The sequence below is a fragment of the Lathamus discolor genome, chromosome 8 (assembly GCF_037157495.1).
Source record: "Lathamus discolor isolate bLatDis1 chromosome 8, bLatDis1.hap1, whole genome shotgun sequence".
Lineage (NCBI taxonomy): Eukaryota > Metazoa > Chordata > Aves > Psittaciformes > Psittacidae > Lathamus > Lathamus discolor.
Genome location: NC_088891.1, coordinates 13,972,525 through 13,989,645, shown reverse-complemented (window position 1 = coordinate 13,989,645; position 17,121 = coordinate 13,972,525). Strand labels below are relative to the sequence as shown.

General features: G+C 38.5%; 1 protein-coding gene across 3 annotated transcripts in view; it reads right to left on the bottom strand.

The window, feature by feature from the left end:
* The window catches only part of UNC13C (unc-13 homolog C), a 194,484-nt gene extending 177,662 nt beyond the window's left edge, over window positions 1-16,822 (bottom strand). For 2 of the 3 annotated variants that reach the window (XM_065688903.1, XM_065688904.1), the window contains exons 1-4: window positions 11,742-11,869; window positions 10,442-10,471; window positions 8,324-8,423; window positions 3,575-3,692 (exon numbers count right to left, since the gene is read on the bottom strand). In XM_065688903.1, the coding sequence (XP_065544975.1) occupies window positions 3,575-3,692; window positions 8,324-8,423; window positions 10,442-10,471; window positions 11,742-11,796 (303 nt within the window). In that variant the 5' untranslated portion in view covers window positions 11,797-11,869. Of the gene's footprint in view, window positions 1-3,574; window positions 3,693-8,323; window positions 8,424-10,441; window positions 10,472-11,741; window positions 11,870-16,806 lie in introns of those variants that run through there. The other variant, XM_065688905.1, reaches the window with a different exon arrangement.
* Between the last annotated feature and the right edge of the window lie 299 nt (window positions 16,823-17,121).

The window sequence follows — 17,121 nt, the reverse complement described above, 5'->3', positions numbered from 1 at the left end:
AAGGTCTCAGGAAATTAAGAAGCAAACTCTACTCTTGAATCTTTGTTTAGCATTTCAGTATTTACTGTTAATCTACAATATCTGTCAGCAAGTTGTAACTCAACAGCTAGGGTAGCAGAAGAAAACAACTTGTCTTATGCCCTGAAATGGTACTTGGCAGCTGTGATACAGAGAAACTTCTAATTCAGGCAGGAATTACTTTATTTCCTTGCTTCCATTCTGAGTAGAATTACTGAAATGTCAGATCAATGTATATATGAATATTTATTAGTTCCTATAAAGAAATGGCTACAGAGTCTGATGGGAGACACTGTAGGAAGAAGTTTTTTGGTTTCTCTCTCTTTTACCTCATCATCAATTGCCTTTTGTACTTTTTAAAAAAATTTAAAAACGCAAACAATTTTATTTGCAAGGATTCAATTCACCATTTCTATTTCACAGTTACTCTGTTAAAAAAAGTCTGTGTAAGAAAGCATATATATGCATGGGAGAATTGTGGAGTATTAGCATAAGATTAGCATAGGGTACCTCTTACTTTTTCCAATTTCAGACAATTTAGCAGCACTTGCAGACTGCTTTTAGTATTTCCAAACTCCCAGAAACCCTTTTTCTTTGTTTTCTAGCCTAATGAGAGCAAGCATGCTCATTCTGGTGGCTAACTATAACTATACTGGATACATAATAACTCTTGGGATTGATCCATTTTCTTCACTCATCCTTCTCTATGTACTCATTGTACTATTAATTTCTTCCATAGTACCATGGGACAAATTTCTGTTTTCCTCTTTGAGAAAACAGCCAATTCCCTTGAAAGACAGAATAGTGTTTTGCCTATTTTAATGAAGATTTACCCAAGGTCACACAGTGAGAAACAGGCTGAGAACCTCAATTTGAAATTCCCTCACTCTTATCACATAAACCAAACTATCCCTACCTCCCCAATAATCTGAGAGCGCAGATGAGTTCTAACCCACTTACTGAATTATACTTGACTCAGTATGTGAGCCATTTCTCTGGGATATACGGCTATGCTATCAGTTGATGATAATTTCTTAATGCAAATGGTGGACGTACCAACTAGGAGAGCAGCGCTGCTAGATTTAGTACTTGCCAACAAGGAGGGTTTGGTCGAAGTGGTGACGGTCAATGGCAGCCTTGGCTGCAGTGACCATGAGATGGTGGAGTTTAGGATCCTGTGTGGGAGGAATAGAATACCTAGCAAAGCCACAGTTCTGGATTTCTGAAGGGCCAACTTTGGCCTCTTCAGTCAACTGCTAAGGGAAGTCTCATGGGAAAGTGTACTAGGAGGTAAAGGGGCTCAAGATAGTTGGTTAGCATTCAAGGACCGCTTCTTCCAAGCTCAGAATCGGAGCGTCCCAATGAGTAGGAAGTCAAGTAAGGGATCTAGGAGACCGGCGTTGTTAAACAAGGAGCTGCTGGGCAAACTCAAGTGGAAAAGGAGAATCTATGGATTATGGAAGGAGGGGCTGGCCGCTTGGGAGGAATATAGGACAGTTGTTAGAGGATGTAGGGAGGCAATTAGGACAGCTAAGGCCTCCTTGGAACTCAATCTTGCTAGTCGGGTTAAAGACAATAGAAAGGGCTTCTTCAAATACATAGCAAATAAAACTAACACAAGAGGCAATATAGGCCCACTGCTGAACGAAGTGGGTGCCCTGGAGACAGAGGATATAAAGAAGGCAGAGGTGCTGAATGCCTTCTTTGCCTCTGTCTTTACTCCTGCAGACTCTCGCCGAGGGCCCCGGATTTCTATAGCCCCAGAAGGAGTCAGGACAAAGGAGGAGTTTGCTTTGGTAGATGAGGATTGGGTTAGGGATCAGCTATGCAATCTGGACATCTGTAAATCGATGGGTCCGGATGGAATGCACCCACGGGTGCTGAGGGAGCTGGCGGAGGTCATTGCTAGGCCACTTTCCATCATCTTTGGTAAGTCATGGGAAACGGGCGAGGTGCCTGAGGATTGGCGGATGGCAAAGGTCACACCAGTCTATAAGAAGGGCAAGAAGGAGGACCCGGGTAATTATAGACCGGTCAGCCTTACCTCCATCCCTGGAAAGATGATGGAACAACTTATTCTTGACTCCATCACCAGGCATATCAAGGATGAGGGGGTCATTAAGAACAGCCAACATGGTTTTATGAGGGGGAAGTCATGTATGACCAACCTTATAGCCTTCTATGAGGAAGTGACTAGGTGGAGGGATGATGGTAGAGCGGTAGATGTAGTTTTTCTTGATTTCAGTAAGGCATTTGATACTGTCTCCCACAGCATCCTCATAGATAAGCTAAAGAAGTGTGGGCTTGACGATCAAGTAGTGAGGTGGATCGAGAACTGGTTGAAAGGAAGAAGGCAGAGAGTTGTGGTCAATGGCGCAGAATCTAGCTGGAGGTCTGTGACTAGTGGAGTTCCTCAGGGGTCGGTGCTGGGACCGGTGCTGTTTAATATTTTCATCAATGACCTGGATGAGGGAACTGAGTGCACCCTCAGCAAGTTTGCTGATGACACAAAACTGGGAGGAGTGGCTGACACACCAGAGGACTGTGCTGCCATTCAGCGAGACCTGGACAGGCTGGAGAGTTGGGCGGGGAGAAACTTGATGAAATTTAACAAGGGCAAGTGTAGAGTCTTGCATCTGGGGAAGAACAACCCCATGTACCAGTACAGGTTGGGGGTTGACCTGCTGGAAAGTAGTGAACGGGAAAGGGACCTGGGGGTCCTGGTGGATAGGAGGATGACCATGAGCCAGCAATGTGCTCTTGTGGCCAAGAAGGCAAATGGCATCTTAGGGTGCATTAGAAAGGGAGTGGTTAGTAGGTCAAGAGAGGTTCTCCTCCCCCTCTACTCAGCCTTGGTGAGGCCGCATCTGGAATATTGCGTCCAGTTCTGGGCCCCTCTGTTCAAGAAGGACAGGGAATTGCTGGAAGGAGTCCAGCGCAGAGCCACAAAGATGATTAAGGGAGTGGAACATCTCCCTTATGAGGAGAGGCTGAGGGAGCTGGGTCTCTTTAGCTTGGAGAAGAGGAGACTGAGGGGTGACCTCATCAATGTTTACAAATATGTAAAGGGTAGGTGTCAGGATGATGGAGCTAGGCTTTTTTCAGTGATATCCAGTGATAGGACAAGGGGCAATGGGTGTAAACTAGAGCATAGGAAGTTCCACGTTAACATCAGGAAGAACTTCTTTACTGTAAGAGTGACAGAGCACTGGAACAGGTTGCCCAGGGGGGTTGTGGAGTCTCCTACACTGGAGATATTCAAGGCCCGCCTGGACAAGTTCCTGTGTGATGTACTGTAGGTTACCCTGCTCTTGCAGGGGGGTTGGACTAGATGATCGTTTTAGGTCCCTTCCAACCCTTGGGATTCTGTGATTCTGTGATTCTGTGATTCTGTCAGAGAGTCACATGTGCATTATGCCTCAATATTACAGACTGAAACAAATGTGATGGAAAATACTGAGTAAAATTCAATTAATTTCTCATCCTTAACTTCCCGAAGACTGTAATGGCATTTATGATAGGTGTGCATTTCTATTTCCACAGTAAGTCAACTTACATCTGTTGCATGTTCCACAGTTGCAAAGGGAATCCATAAAATTCCTAAAATGCTATCCCAAAGCAAGCCTTTCTTCCACAACTCGATAATGAAGCCCTTTCCATCATCATGGATTTCACTAAAAAAATGAATAAACAAAAAATTAAACTGAAAATGCAGACACAAGTGCTCAATAACCTATCATAATAACTTGAGTTATTGACATAGCAGATAAAGAGGTTGTTTGTTTTCAGTACGCTCATAAACTGCAAGATCGCAGGAATGATACAAAGGTTAGACTGGACAGGTCAAGTCCCATTGTTCAGGACTGCTCCTACAAACTGATGAGGACAATTCTGCTGGAAATGAGGCACAGAAATTCCAGTTGTCAGTAGCTTTATTTTTGCTGTGAGGGTTGTTGGATATAACCCAAGGAGAAACCAAGAACAGGAAATGCATTTAGTTCTGCTATAGCTTCTTCTGAGCAGCTTCTGCATATGGAATTCCTCAGCTGTCTCTGCAGGACAGCTCTGCATTCCCAGGTTCCATTCTAGCAAACTTGTTAAGCACAGGAATAGTGTAAATTAGCTAGCCTTTTGTCAGGTGTTTTTAGGTAAAACTGGGATCCACAAAAATGATCAGTCTTTTGAAAATAAAACTCAGAACATTTCACTGAAACAGTAAGAGTTGGCAATGTCAACTCTGATCGTACACACTGTCAATCAACATGGATCATCAGCTAAGAATAATTTATAATGGTATGGGGAGGGGAATCTATCTTCCCTCCCAAAAATCTAGAAAAGGAAGTGCAAGACCAGTTTCTTGTTCTTTTTGCAAAGAAGACCAGACACAAAAGACACTTGGAGATTGTTTCTCTCATAGAATTGAGAAGTTGCACTATAAAGCAAAAATACAGTGGGAAAACAGCTCTCGATATCAACTGCTGCAGATCCAGGCTCTACTTTAGTTCTACTCATAGGATGCATGCATTTGATTACTAGCTGGTTTTGAAAAAAAACAAAACAAAACAAAAAAAGAAAACCATACCACAACCTTTGTATTATATTTAAAATAAAATTTTACCAGGTCATATGACTCATCCATGACATCGAACTAAAATTAAGACAGAATTTATTTCCTCATGGAACGTCTGACATTCCTTTGTATATTACTATAAGCAGTTACAGACCAGTTCTGTAAATATGAACAGTACAAAAAAGTACGCATTAGTGTCTCTGCTGTAACAGATTATATAATCTTCATTTGACTAAAATAATTTTAATTACTAAAATTAATCTTCAGCTGCTTTGTATAGTGTCACACAGTGAATTATGTATTTCAAGGTACCAGGAAAAGGACAGGTGAAATCTGAGAAGGGCAAAGGCTACCTACCACCCCTGAGACAGGTACTGAACTCATCGCATTGCTCTAAAAACATGTTGGCTGCCTCAGTGTCTAATTTTCTGCTGTTACTCGTGCAGTTGAATAGATATAGTGAATTTTTATTTTGTTCAGCTTCTCCCTTTATAAATACGTTATGGAAGATAGATTGTGAATTCTTCTCTTCTGGTATTTTCAAACCCCAACTTTGAAACTGCTGCACTGATAACTGAACAGTGACACTGCACACTGAAAGCTTAAACAGTACTCATTTTTAAAATGCAAGCTGGTAATAGCTACGTAGAATCATAGAATGGTTTGGGTTAGAAAGGACCTTAAGATCATCTAGTTCCAGCTCCCCTGCCATGGGCAGGGACACCTCATGCTAACAAAATATTGCTGTTTTTTTACAGGCAGAAATTTAAAGAGCCCTTTAAAAACTGAACTACAATAAGACTTACAAGGGGCCTATAAGAAAGGTGGGGAGAGACTTTTTAAGCAGGGCCTGTTGTGATAGGATATGGGGTGATGGGTTTAAACTAAAAGAGGGGAGATTCAGGCTGGATGTGAGAAAGAAATTGCTTACAATGAGGGTGGTAAAATACTGGCATGGGTTGCCCAGAGAGGTGGTGGATGTGCAGTGCCTGGAAACATTTAAGGGCAGGCTGGATGTGGTTCTGGGCAACCTGACTGATGGGCCAATTGCAGGGGGGGTGGATTAGATGACCTTTAAAAGTCCCTTCTAACCAAAACTATTCGGTGAGTCAACGACTTTACAAAGTCTACATAAATATATTTGTAAATACCTTTTAAGTCTGCTGTGTTGTATAGTTGAATAGGCAGTAGATGGAGCTGCATCAACCTCATAACACACTTGCTAGAAAAGCATGTTACGATTAGTGTTCTCCATTGGAACATTTTAATTGCAAACTAAGAAAATAATCCAATAAATTGCTCCCATTGATGTCATGGAACACTTTCATTTACATACAGTATAATTAAAAGGAAAGCAATTATACAACAGCAAAGCTAATGTATTAAATATTTTAGCACATTCCTCAGGTGTCCTAGTTTCAGCTGGGATAGTGTTCGTTTCTTCATAGTAGCTGGTACAAGGCTGTGTTTTGGCTTTAGTATGAGAATAGTGATAACACACAGATGTTTTAGTTGTTGCTAAGTAGTGCTTACTCCAAAAGCAGGCACTTTCCAGTTTCTCATGCTTTGCCAGTGAGGAGGTGCTCAATCAAGACAGGTGACCCAAACTAGCCAGAGGGATATTCCATACCATATAACATCCTGCTCAGTATATAAAGTGGGGGGAGCTGGCCAGAAGCCACTAACATGGGACTGGCTGGGCATCGGTCAGCAGGTGGTAAGCAATTGTACTGTGCATCACTTGTGTTTCCTGAATTTTATTTGTCTCTTTTTCCTATCATTATTATTATTGTTGTTGTTATTATTTCTATTATTATATCTTACTTTATTGCAATTATTAAACTGTTCTTATCTCAACCTGCAGGTTTTACCATTTTCCAATTCTCCTCTCCATCCTACCAGGGGTGGGGAAAGGAGTGAGTGGCTGCATGGTATTTGGCTGCTTGCTGGGGTTAAATCATGATATCGGGAAAATTTAGAGGATAGGATACACACACTTAAAAATATTTTTAATAACCTCCTGCACTAAGGTAACAGATTGGCCAAGTGCTGAAATTTAAGTGATCTACTTCCTGATATACTGATACATTGTCATCAAATCCACACCCAATGTTTTATAGAACCATTGCGTCTGGATTAGTAAAGTGCTAAAAAAAAAAATAAAAAACCTTTTAACTCAGTATTATCATACAGCAATGATTCCCCTATACTGAAATATGACAAACAAGTCAAAGCTGCAGTATAGGAATGGTATTTTAAAAAGCTAACAAAGCTAACTATTGATATTAGTTTCTTTAGCATTTTTAAGCACAGATACAATACTCCTGTTTGGATAATTTAGGCCATAGCTCTGAACAGTCCACTAGAGAAACCTGATGGCAGGGGAGTGGTGGAGAAATTAGAGCTAGATTAATTGTATGTGGTCAGAAGTCAGAATTCTTCATTACTTCTTTATTATATCATTACATCTAGCCATATGATGGCATGTAATGAATGTGTGTACGTTGGCTTAACGTAACAGGCCCTTCAGTCATTTAGACTCTTTAGTTAAGTAAGACAGTAGTCTGCTACATGATCTAAGAAATCAGTTGCACAATACTAAACACATTCCAAATTCAATTAGTAACTAGGAAATATGTGTGATTAAGTTCCTAATTGAGATAAAAAGCACTGTGAAATAAAATTAATTTATGGGGAGTATCTATGAAGAAAAAAATTTGGATTTTAGAAAAGCTGCTTTTAATACAGAAAAAAATTACACGAGGGGGGTGTATTTCAATCAAACTGTCAGTTTCACCATATGCAGTCTGTCAAAAGATGTTAATGGGGGTTTTGGTAACCAGAAAGTACAGAAAAACAGTTTAAACCACCATCATTCTTCTGACTAAATACTAAAATACTTGGATTAGGGGAAGAAAAAAATAGTCAAAAGGACATTTTTCTTACAAATAAGCAAAGCCAATTAAATGCTTAATTCTGTAAAAAAATTTCAAGCACCTCTAGATCTCAAGAACAAAATCTATGTTCCCACAAGAAGGATGTGGTGACAGAGGAAGACTTGTTCAGGGGAAAAAGAGAGACCGAAAACAGTAGCGAATCAACATAATTTCAGCATCTAATGAGGCTACAAATTCACTGGTTTTACTGCTTTCAAGTGGACAGTTGAAAGGAGGTTTCCTCAGAATGTCAGTCAGTATGTAAATTAGTGTCTTGACCCTCTTGACCAGTGACGTGTATATAAGGCTCTAGTGAAAAGAGGGTAATAAAAAATGAGTAACAAGATAGAGAGTTGAGTGAAATGGACAAAGATCTGCAGACAAAAGTGAGAAACAGTACAGGTTAGTAAAAAAAACCCAAACAAAAAACTACCTAAACTAGCAATTAAGTAGATAAAGGAATGTATAAAATATGAGTCATACAGAAAGGAAATCCAGTGAAACAAAAGTTGCATGAGGATCAATTCAAGTTCTCCTTTTCATTCCTGCATTCCTAAAACATTACATGAAATTAAAGATACTGGAGACAAATACTTTCTCCTTGTTGACTGCTGTGCCTTTATCTGCAGCAATCTGCTTATCCTGTTCCCTAGAAATAGCCTGGCACCTTTCTCTGAGCTGGGTACTTTTTCCTTGCTTCTGTGGTCTGTACATTATCTCAGGTGTTATTAACTGCTCTAAACTACCCAAATACAGGAAAGACAACAAACCCAATTGATAAGAATTCCCTGTTACTCACAACATGAAGTCCTGTTCCCAGCAAGGTTCACATCCCCTTCTGTCTACTGTAGCACTTTTTAAATTTTGGACTTTTAAAACAACATAGGTTTTGAAAGCATCTGAAAAAGAAATAACCAGCACATTAAAACCAACTTTATTTCCACCTAGAAGCTGGAAACTTTCAACCCCATGGTAGCAGGGGTTTAACTCTTATTCCATAAAAAAAACTTCAGAGGTATGGTTCAAATAAGTGCATTTTAACGATGAAATTCTTGTTAATTCTAATGCAATTATGACAGGAAAACCTCTGCTCATCACAGGTGGGAGAGGACATAACCCTAATGTGAGCAAGTATTTTAATGATCAGCTTCCAAGTATGGCTTCTCAGATTATTTATCAATCTCCCTGACAGCTCCTGCATCAAACAAGCACACGCTCCCTTTCTGCAATTTAGGATTTTCTTTGCTTTCAAATGGTATGATAATATTGATGACTGGCTAATGGGGTTTTATATCCAATTAAGGCAAGTTCATAGACTTGCAACATGTAATTCAGTCTTGCCTTTGTGTGGGAATCCAGTTCTGTCTAGCAGCAAAATGGATCTCAAATGCAGTCCCACATGAACTCAAACATTTTCGTAAACAACTTTAATTGAAGAGTATGAGTACTCATGCAAACAATCAGCATGAATTACTCAGCAAAAAGAGTAAAATAAAAAATAAATCAAAGTGCTTGAAAATATCACTGAGAGAAAAAAGCACAATGAAAAAAGGAAAAGCTCTATCCTTTAGGGCCTTGAACAGAAATCTAAGGCAGCAAAGGGCCTGTTATATCCTCTTGATGAATGTGGCTGCTCAGGAAAGCTTCTTAGCTTGCATGCATAAAACACATCCTTCATTAGCCTCCAGCATCCCACATAAGGATCAATACTTAAATATAATAGGAAAAAAACAAACAAACAAAAGATCAAACCAACAACCCCTTTTTATTAAAAAAACAGAATTACTGCCAAAGCATACAGCCAAGAGCAGAAGTAATGTTGAGCTTTCTTTGTTGCCACAGGTCAATCAACCGGTCTGAGTTGGAGGGAAGTTGTCACTGTCTACAACAGCCTGTTGAATAGGCTGTACCAAATTACACTGCATTTAAAAAATGAGGGGGAAGTGTTGGCTGTGTATATCCTGTATGTAGATCTTATCGATTAGGACTGATGATTGTGTTTGACAAAAGGACTGGATGTTATGTAATGTCAAGTATTTTTTCAATAAACAAAAATCAACAGTGATCAACGTTACCCATTTCGTATAATTCAGTGCAACAGCCTTCTCAAACATGGCTTTGTTCTTAGACTGAAAAAAACTTGACAAAGTCAATACAGACCGAGAAGTCTGGTGACTTACGTGTGGGGAATGGTGCCAACAATGCATGATTCACATACCATCCTTTTGCTTACTCTGTGTAACCAATACAAACAAAACAAAATCTGCAAGTTTGTTTGTCCTTTGGAGGCTTTTGGCTCAAGAATTGAGAAATTTTCAAAGGAACTCTCCATTAAATCACTTGGCTGAAAACAGCAGCCTAAAATGTGTTAACTCCAGCCATTTTGAACACCCACATTTATACCCACATTTAAATAAAAATACTACAACAAACCTTTCCCTGAAATTAAAGCTTCTTTAAATGAAGCCATAACTAACAAGACATACCTTAAGACACATTTTTAGTGGTACTCTGTTTCATTGCTCTATTATCTTGATATTCAACTATAAACTCTTTCTCAGTTGAAAATTTCATGATCCTATGTATCACACCAGGTGATCAAACCTAATCACCTTCTATTTTTCCCCATCAAATTATGTAAATTTTCTTTTTTAGTGGAAATATTCTTTAAATACCACTAGTTTGAGAGACAATGATTCATACCTGAAAATTACAGATTGTCTGAGGCTACAATCTTGTTTCTTAATTTGTTCTTTTAAGTATACATATTTAATTCTTTCATCATTTGTTTTGTATTGAACTGTTGATGAAATGCACACAAGTAGTCCCAGGCTTAAATATTCTTTAGTGTGATACACACATGGATGCCCAGGAAACAAAAATATAAAGCCTAAATTAGAAAGGAAACCAGACTTACCAGCTGTTTTATCCAACCTTCCTTTTCTCACTATAAGGAAAAAAAAAAAAATCATATTCAGATACTAGCTTAACAATGATTGCCAATAAATGTTATGAAAATAAATCTAAGGGATTTCTGGGGTATAAAAAAAACCCCTCAAAAATGAAAACAAGGAAAAAAATAAATGGAAGCACCCTAGTGGAAAGATAATCTGATTACTCAGAATTCTTTGAGAAAGAAAACATGTGGAAAGTCTTTGCAGTTTACAGAAACTTAATAAATACATGGGTACAACACAAAGGGCAGAATGGAGACCAGGTGACCAGGCGGTGTAGTATGCTATCCATCACCTCATAACAATAGTTCAAAATTCTTCTCTGTTGAGAAGTCACGAAGTCTCACAGACTTCATAAAAAGTACCTTCTATCATCTTACAAAGAATCCTTTATTAAATTGTATTTTCTCTGCCTAGTATAAAAGACATACTGCAGTAAATAACTCTCCAATTGAACTTCGTTCAACAGCCTTAAGTTCCTTGCTATGGTACGACTTACATGAATGAAAAATGCCCTGAACCTAACAGAGGACTAGTTTAGACAGTCATCATAACCATAAAAATCAAACCTGGTCATAATTTTTTATGAAGTGCCTGACTACTAAAGTTCACTGAATTTAGACTTGAAGAATATAATGAAATATTTTTAAATATTTAATATTTTAAATTTTCCTGCCATATCAAAACATATAAACCAGTTCAATTTGAATGAAATATCACTGCAGTCTACTTACATATACCTCAAAATTCAGTTTTACTTACGACCTAGTAATTGCCAATAAAACAAAATCTGGGTCCATAACTTTACATTGCAATGGCTCCCAAAAGCTTCCCACTGCTTTATGATTCCCTTCCCACTTGTCTAACTTCATCTACCATCCTTTTCCTTATTCTTGCTTTCATCTATCTCTAAGCATCCCTAAGTATTCTATGGAATTGCATCACATTTCAACTGTCAGACATTCTGCAATAATTCCATCATGTCTCACACTTAAAAAGCTTTCACTTTCAACAGAAATGATAGAACAAACCGTCTCTGAGCTACAAGCAACTTAAACACTGCAGCAGTTAAAACTCAAGATTGCAGAACTGACACACTGTACTTAGGTGGCTTCCCTTGAAGGAAGCACTGCAAGAAATATTCCCATTCACTTAAATGAGCAATGCACGTCTGCAGTCTGTCAAGTTGCTCAGTTGTTTTTTACAGCCACCTAATAAATATGTCACACTAGTTAAGAAGCTTGCATGATAAAAAAACCCTACCTTTTACAGAGAGAAGTTCCATTCCATTCCAGTAGAAAAATATTTTAAAGAACATAAATTGAAATTAAGCTTTTATTTTTACAAATGAGGAAAAATTTGTTTCACTTTAAGACCAAATTACTCTTTTCCTCCTGTTTCCTCACTGTGTTTCACTTTTCCTGTATGCTCCTCCCATATTTCACATGGAGGAAAGCCAGCCAATTGATGCAGCAGTGAAAGACCAATGACAAATTATTTCTCCCTCTATACACACTCTGAGATGGAAGAAAAAAGGACAAATATTACAACTGTTTCCTCACCCTCATTTCCTCAACTTTTATCTGCTGTATGCAGCCGTCTCTAGTCTAAACACATTTCTGAATGCTATCTTTGCCAGCAATAACAAACCCAGTGCAACTATTTTAATAAGAACATACTTCAGGAGTTCTTACACTTTGATTTTAACACTTGCAAAGCATCTGAAGTGGAATACAGAAGGTTTAGTTATTTTTTTTCCTTTTTTTACACACATTCACATTGTCAGAACTTATTTTACTATATTAACTATCTCTAAGCATAAGTAGACTTAATTTTTCTAAAATAAAGTGTGAATAAATATTGCACAAAGACAAGCTGAATTTAATACACCTCATGAATTCCTAATTCTACTGCAGCACTTCATTGGATAGTAGATATTCTCATACCATGTTAAAATATTTTACAATACTCAAAGCACTGAATTATAAGAACAGTAGTGTTTATGACTACTTGTTCAGATTAATACTGGGGTTTATTTTGGGGGGTTTACTTTTTGCTTCTTCCAGTAAACAGGATCTGGGTGATAGCTACACCTCAGAAGAGAGGTGAGAACTGAGACTGCTTAGCCTGGATTAAAGAAAGTTCAGGGAGGTTGGGTAGTTTTTCAATATTTATCAATACCTGATGGGAGGGTGTAAATGAGCCTGACTCTCCTCATTGTTGCCTAATAACATGTAAAGAGGCAATGGGCACAAACTGAAACTCAGATTCACCTGAATACAAGAAAATTCATTTTTACTGTGAGGGTAGTTTAACACTGAAACAGGTTGACCAGAGAGGATAGGGAGTTTTTGTCCTTGGAGCCAGTCAAAACATGATTGGACACAATGTTGGGAAATCTGTTCTTGCTGACCCAGGCTTTTAGCTGGGATGTTGAACTAGATCTAGAGAGGTTCCTTCCTTGTGATTCTGCAATAGCCCACAAGGTCACAAGTCTGTGAAGTGTGACAGTGAAGAAAATTCAGTGCAGGATTTCATGAAAGTCTACTGTTACTTGCATTGTGTGTGGTCTTGATTTAGCCCCCACCACCAAAATGTCTAGTGCGTATGTTGTTGTAGGACGATGCTACTATTTCATAATAGTGAAGCTGTTAACATATTCCTTTTTGGTCTTGTGTTTCAGATTAGCATATTTGCATATCTCTTTTAATTTCTATTTATTCTGAACAAGTTTCTCACAGCAGCCTGATAGTCTTAGAGCCAGGTTTCTACCTTATGCAAGCAAGGGAGTTCCACTGAACTGAATAGAGTTAGTCTGGTGGACACTGACTGAGAATCTGATCTCAACTGTGCATTTGGGTCAAATGAAAAAAAAAAAAGAAATGAAATTTACTTGGAACAAAAACCTGATCACTGCTGACTTAACAGTTCAGTAAACAGAGTCCACAATAAGCCTTAGCACGAGTCAAAGTTACACAGCTGCATCTCCATATCCTTCTGAAAGTGTGCAAACTTGCCTCTTCTTCCCAGACATCAGGGCCCTTGATGTGGAATACTGATTTTCTCCTTGAATCCCTCAGTTCCAGCAGTCACTGTGGTTAATTTACTTTGCTGTGATGTGATGTCACAATTGTTTTTTACATCTGCAACTGTTAATTGCATATATAACAATTTCTTACGACTTTATGGTAAGAAATACACAGAGAATAACTGAATATAAGCAGAAGGTAAATGTGGACTAAGACAGAGCACATGCAAAAACTTTTTCACTTGGAATAATGAAACGCAGTAAGCTGTAACAAGCTGTCAAGATGGTGTTTGGCTAAAGGGCATAAGAGTAGAAGCTGCAGAACAATCCTACTACTTACTCAAGTCTTTCCCAGTATTTCTCCTTTTCCATATTACCATTTCTACTCTAATGTCTGCTATTACATTTCAGTCCTATAAGCTGACTTCAATTAAGAGGTCCCATCATTTCAGATCTACATGCTGAATCAAGAATTTAGAAAGACATTGAAAAAACAGAAACAAAACCAAAAGGAGTTGTTTATATCACATTTTTATCTAAACTATATCACAACTGTCTATACCTTCATTCCACTCTGTTCAATAGAAAAAGGTAATCTGGTACAATGCTGCTGCTCAGGATGTGCCTGCCACCTGATACCTGAACACTGTCGAGCGATCTGCTTCCAGAAAATATATGTAATTATTTTTCAATCCAAGTTCTCCACTGGTAAAAGGAGGATATGATTATTTTCACTTGTGAGCTCACATATTTATTTTTTAGTGAGAATATTTTTTTTTTAATTTCTCTTTCTTCATATGAATTTATATCGCATGTATTAGCAAACTGAAGCATGCCAGCCCTGCAGAGAAGGACTTGGGGGTGCTGGTCAATGAGAAAATGATCATGGGCCGGCAGTGTGCGCTCGCAGCTCAGAAAGCCAACCGTATCCTGGGCTCCATCAAAAGGAGTGCGACCAACAGGTCGAAGGAGGTGATCCTGCCCCTCTACTCTGCTCTTGTGAGACCTCACCTGGAGTATTGTGTGCAGTTCTGGTGTCCTCAACATAAAAAGGACATGGAACTGTTGGAACAAGTCCAGAGGAGGGCCACGAGGATGATCAGGGGACTGGAGCACCTCCCGTATGAAGACAGGCTGAGGAAGTTGGGGCTGTTCAGCCTGGACAAGAGAAGGCTGCGTGGGGACCTAATAGCAGCCATCCAGTACCTGAAGGGGGCCTGTAGGGATGCTGGGGAGGGACTCTTCGTCAGGGACAAGGGGTAACGGGTTAAAACTTAAACAGGGGAAGTTTAAATTGGATATAAGGAGGAAATTCTTTCCTGTTAGGGTGGTGAGACACTGGAATCGGTTGCCCAGGAAGGTTGTGAGTGCTCCATCCCTGGCGGTGTTCAAGGCCAGGTTGGATGAAGCCTCAGGTGGGATGGTTTAGTGTGAGGTGTCCCTGCCCATGCCAGGGGGGTTGGAACTAGATGATCTTGAGGTCCTTTCCAACCCTAACTATTCTATGATTCTATGATCTTTCAGTTAATTAACAAGCAAGGAGATTTCAGTCTTTTTATTTACCTATTTGGCATTAAAACTACACATTGTTCTTCTCAGGAAGTTCCTCCTCAACAGGATACTTGTAATGCAACAATTATGGTCATGAACTCAGAGATTTTAATATAATACGTTGCACAATGAAAACAAGGAAGAAAGCACATTTGAATACTGATTGCAAAAACATGTGAAAGAAACTCAACTTTCACAAGAAAATGAAGACACAGCCTACTGCTGATTTAAGATAACTTAATTACAGAAGAGATTATTAAAAAGTAAACTTAGTAGGGAAAAAACTAGCTAAATTTTAATTGATATTACAAATATAGAGTGCATGAGCATCTTCCTTGCATCTGATACATATCTATCTTTGACCATTATGAAGCTATCTTTTCTTGGCTACTTTTACGCTTATCCATGTGTATTTTTAGAGAACTTTTGACCTTTGAACACCAGCATTTTAACTAGCTTTCTTCTGAAATTCTTCCATTGAGAAGACAGGGAATTTACTCCTTTGAAAATTAATATAGTGACTGAAATTTTGAGCTGATCAACACTGATCAGTATCTCCTTATACTAACACACGAAGAAATACGCCAGTCACCTCAGTAGGTTAAAACAAACTTCTTTTTTTCCTTCCCTTTTGAAGTCAATCAGTGGCTTAAAACAGGAGCCAGAGGGAGAAGATGTTTGTCTATTGTGAGTGTGTACACACTCTTCAGATCAAATTCTAAGATAAACACCTGTATTATCATTGTCATCATAACAACACAGAAAGCTGAAACTGATGAGAAGGAATTCAACCAGGAAAGTAAGAGAGAAAATAAATCCGTTTTTTCAGACAGTTCATTCCTACCTTTCAGAAATATAGATTCTGCATCCCCAGGTGTATACTATAATTTTCAGTAGACTCAATAAGTGATAAAAGACAGAAATAATGAACTCTGTAAAAAAATACTCTATCAGAGGATACATCATCAAAGCAACGGATAAGCAGAAGAAAAAAAAAAAAAAAAATCAATCGGCTGATTTCTGACCCTGAAGAACTATAAGCAATATTGAAAATAGAAACTACAAATTAGATCAGTTTTGTCCTTGCATCCAAAAGATAGGCACAGCTATGGCTAGAGCGAATAGGTGATGTAGTCTGGGCTTCACAAGAATCACCTTGATAAATTACTGTCATGCACTCCATTTACCCTCTTCCAACAGGATACAAAGGAAGGCCCATCCTTGCTAGTTATTAACTAGCAAGTACACAGATGCAAAGTTTACTGAAATATCCATTTGTTACTAATATCCAAAAAGTCAAGCCACAGCAATAAAAAAATAATCCTCCAGTTTTAACACGAATTAAAATACAATAACTTCTCACACGTCCATATTCCACCTGTCATATTTGTCACAGGAACTACTAGGTTATTACACTAAAACCAGACTTATCTCACAGGTGTTTTTCCATTCTATTCCAGAAAAGTTTATTCCAACTTAAGTATGTGTCACAAATGTCTAGGTTTTGAATAATTAAATACCTGGAGTTGATGAGAAAACCGTGTAATTTTTAATTTGGTACTAAACTTAATTAAACATAGATTATTAAGTCCATATTAACCCTAAGACTTTCATATGCAAATTTTGCACATCACCTCATGTCTCCTCCCTTGACTCCAGTAAGACTGACAACACTATCCCTTACCTGTCTTATGAACACCTCATGTCTCCTCCCTTGACTCCAGTAAGACTGACAACACTATCCCTTACCTGTCTTATGAACATACTGTTGGAATTAACATCTATACAGTGCTTCACGATCCTCTCATTCAGAATGCTATGAAAAGAAAGATAAATATTTTCACTATTTTACATAAATAGATACTGAGTCATTGTGCCATTACATGAAGTAGAAAGAAGACCATGTACTTCTGATTATAGTCCTCAAGTTTGGGTACTATTCTGCCCCCACTGTGACCTCTGTCTCTTCAATGACAAAGTCATTTGGAACACTGACATTACATGCCCCAGAAAGCATGCCCCCTTTGTACAGCAAGACAGATCAGAAAAAGCTACCCTAAACAA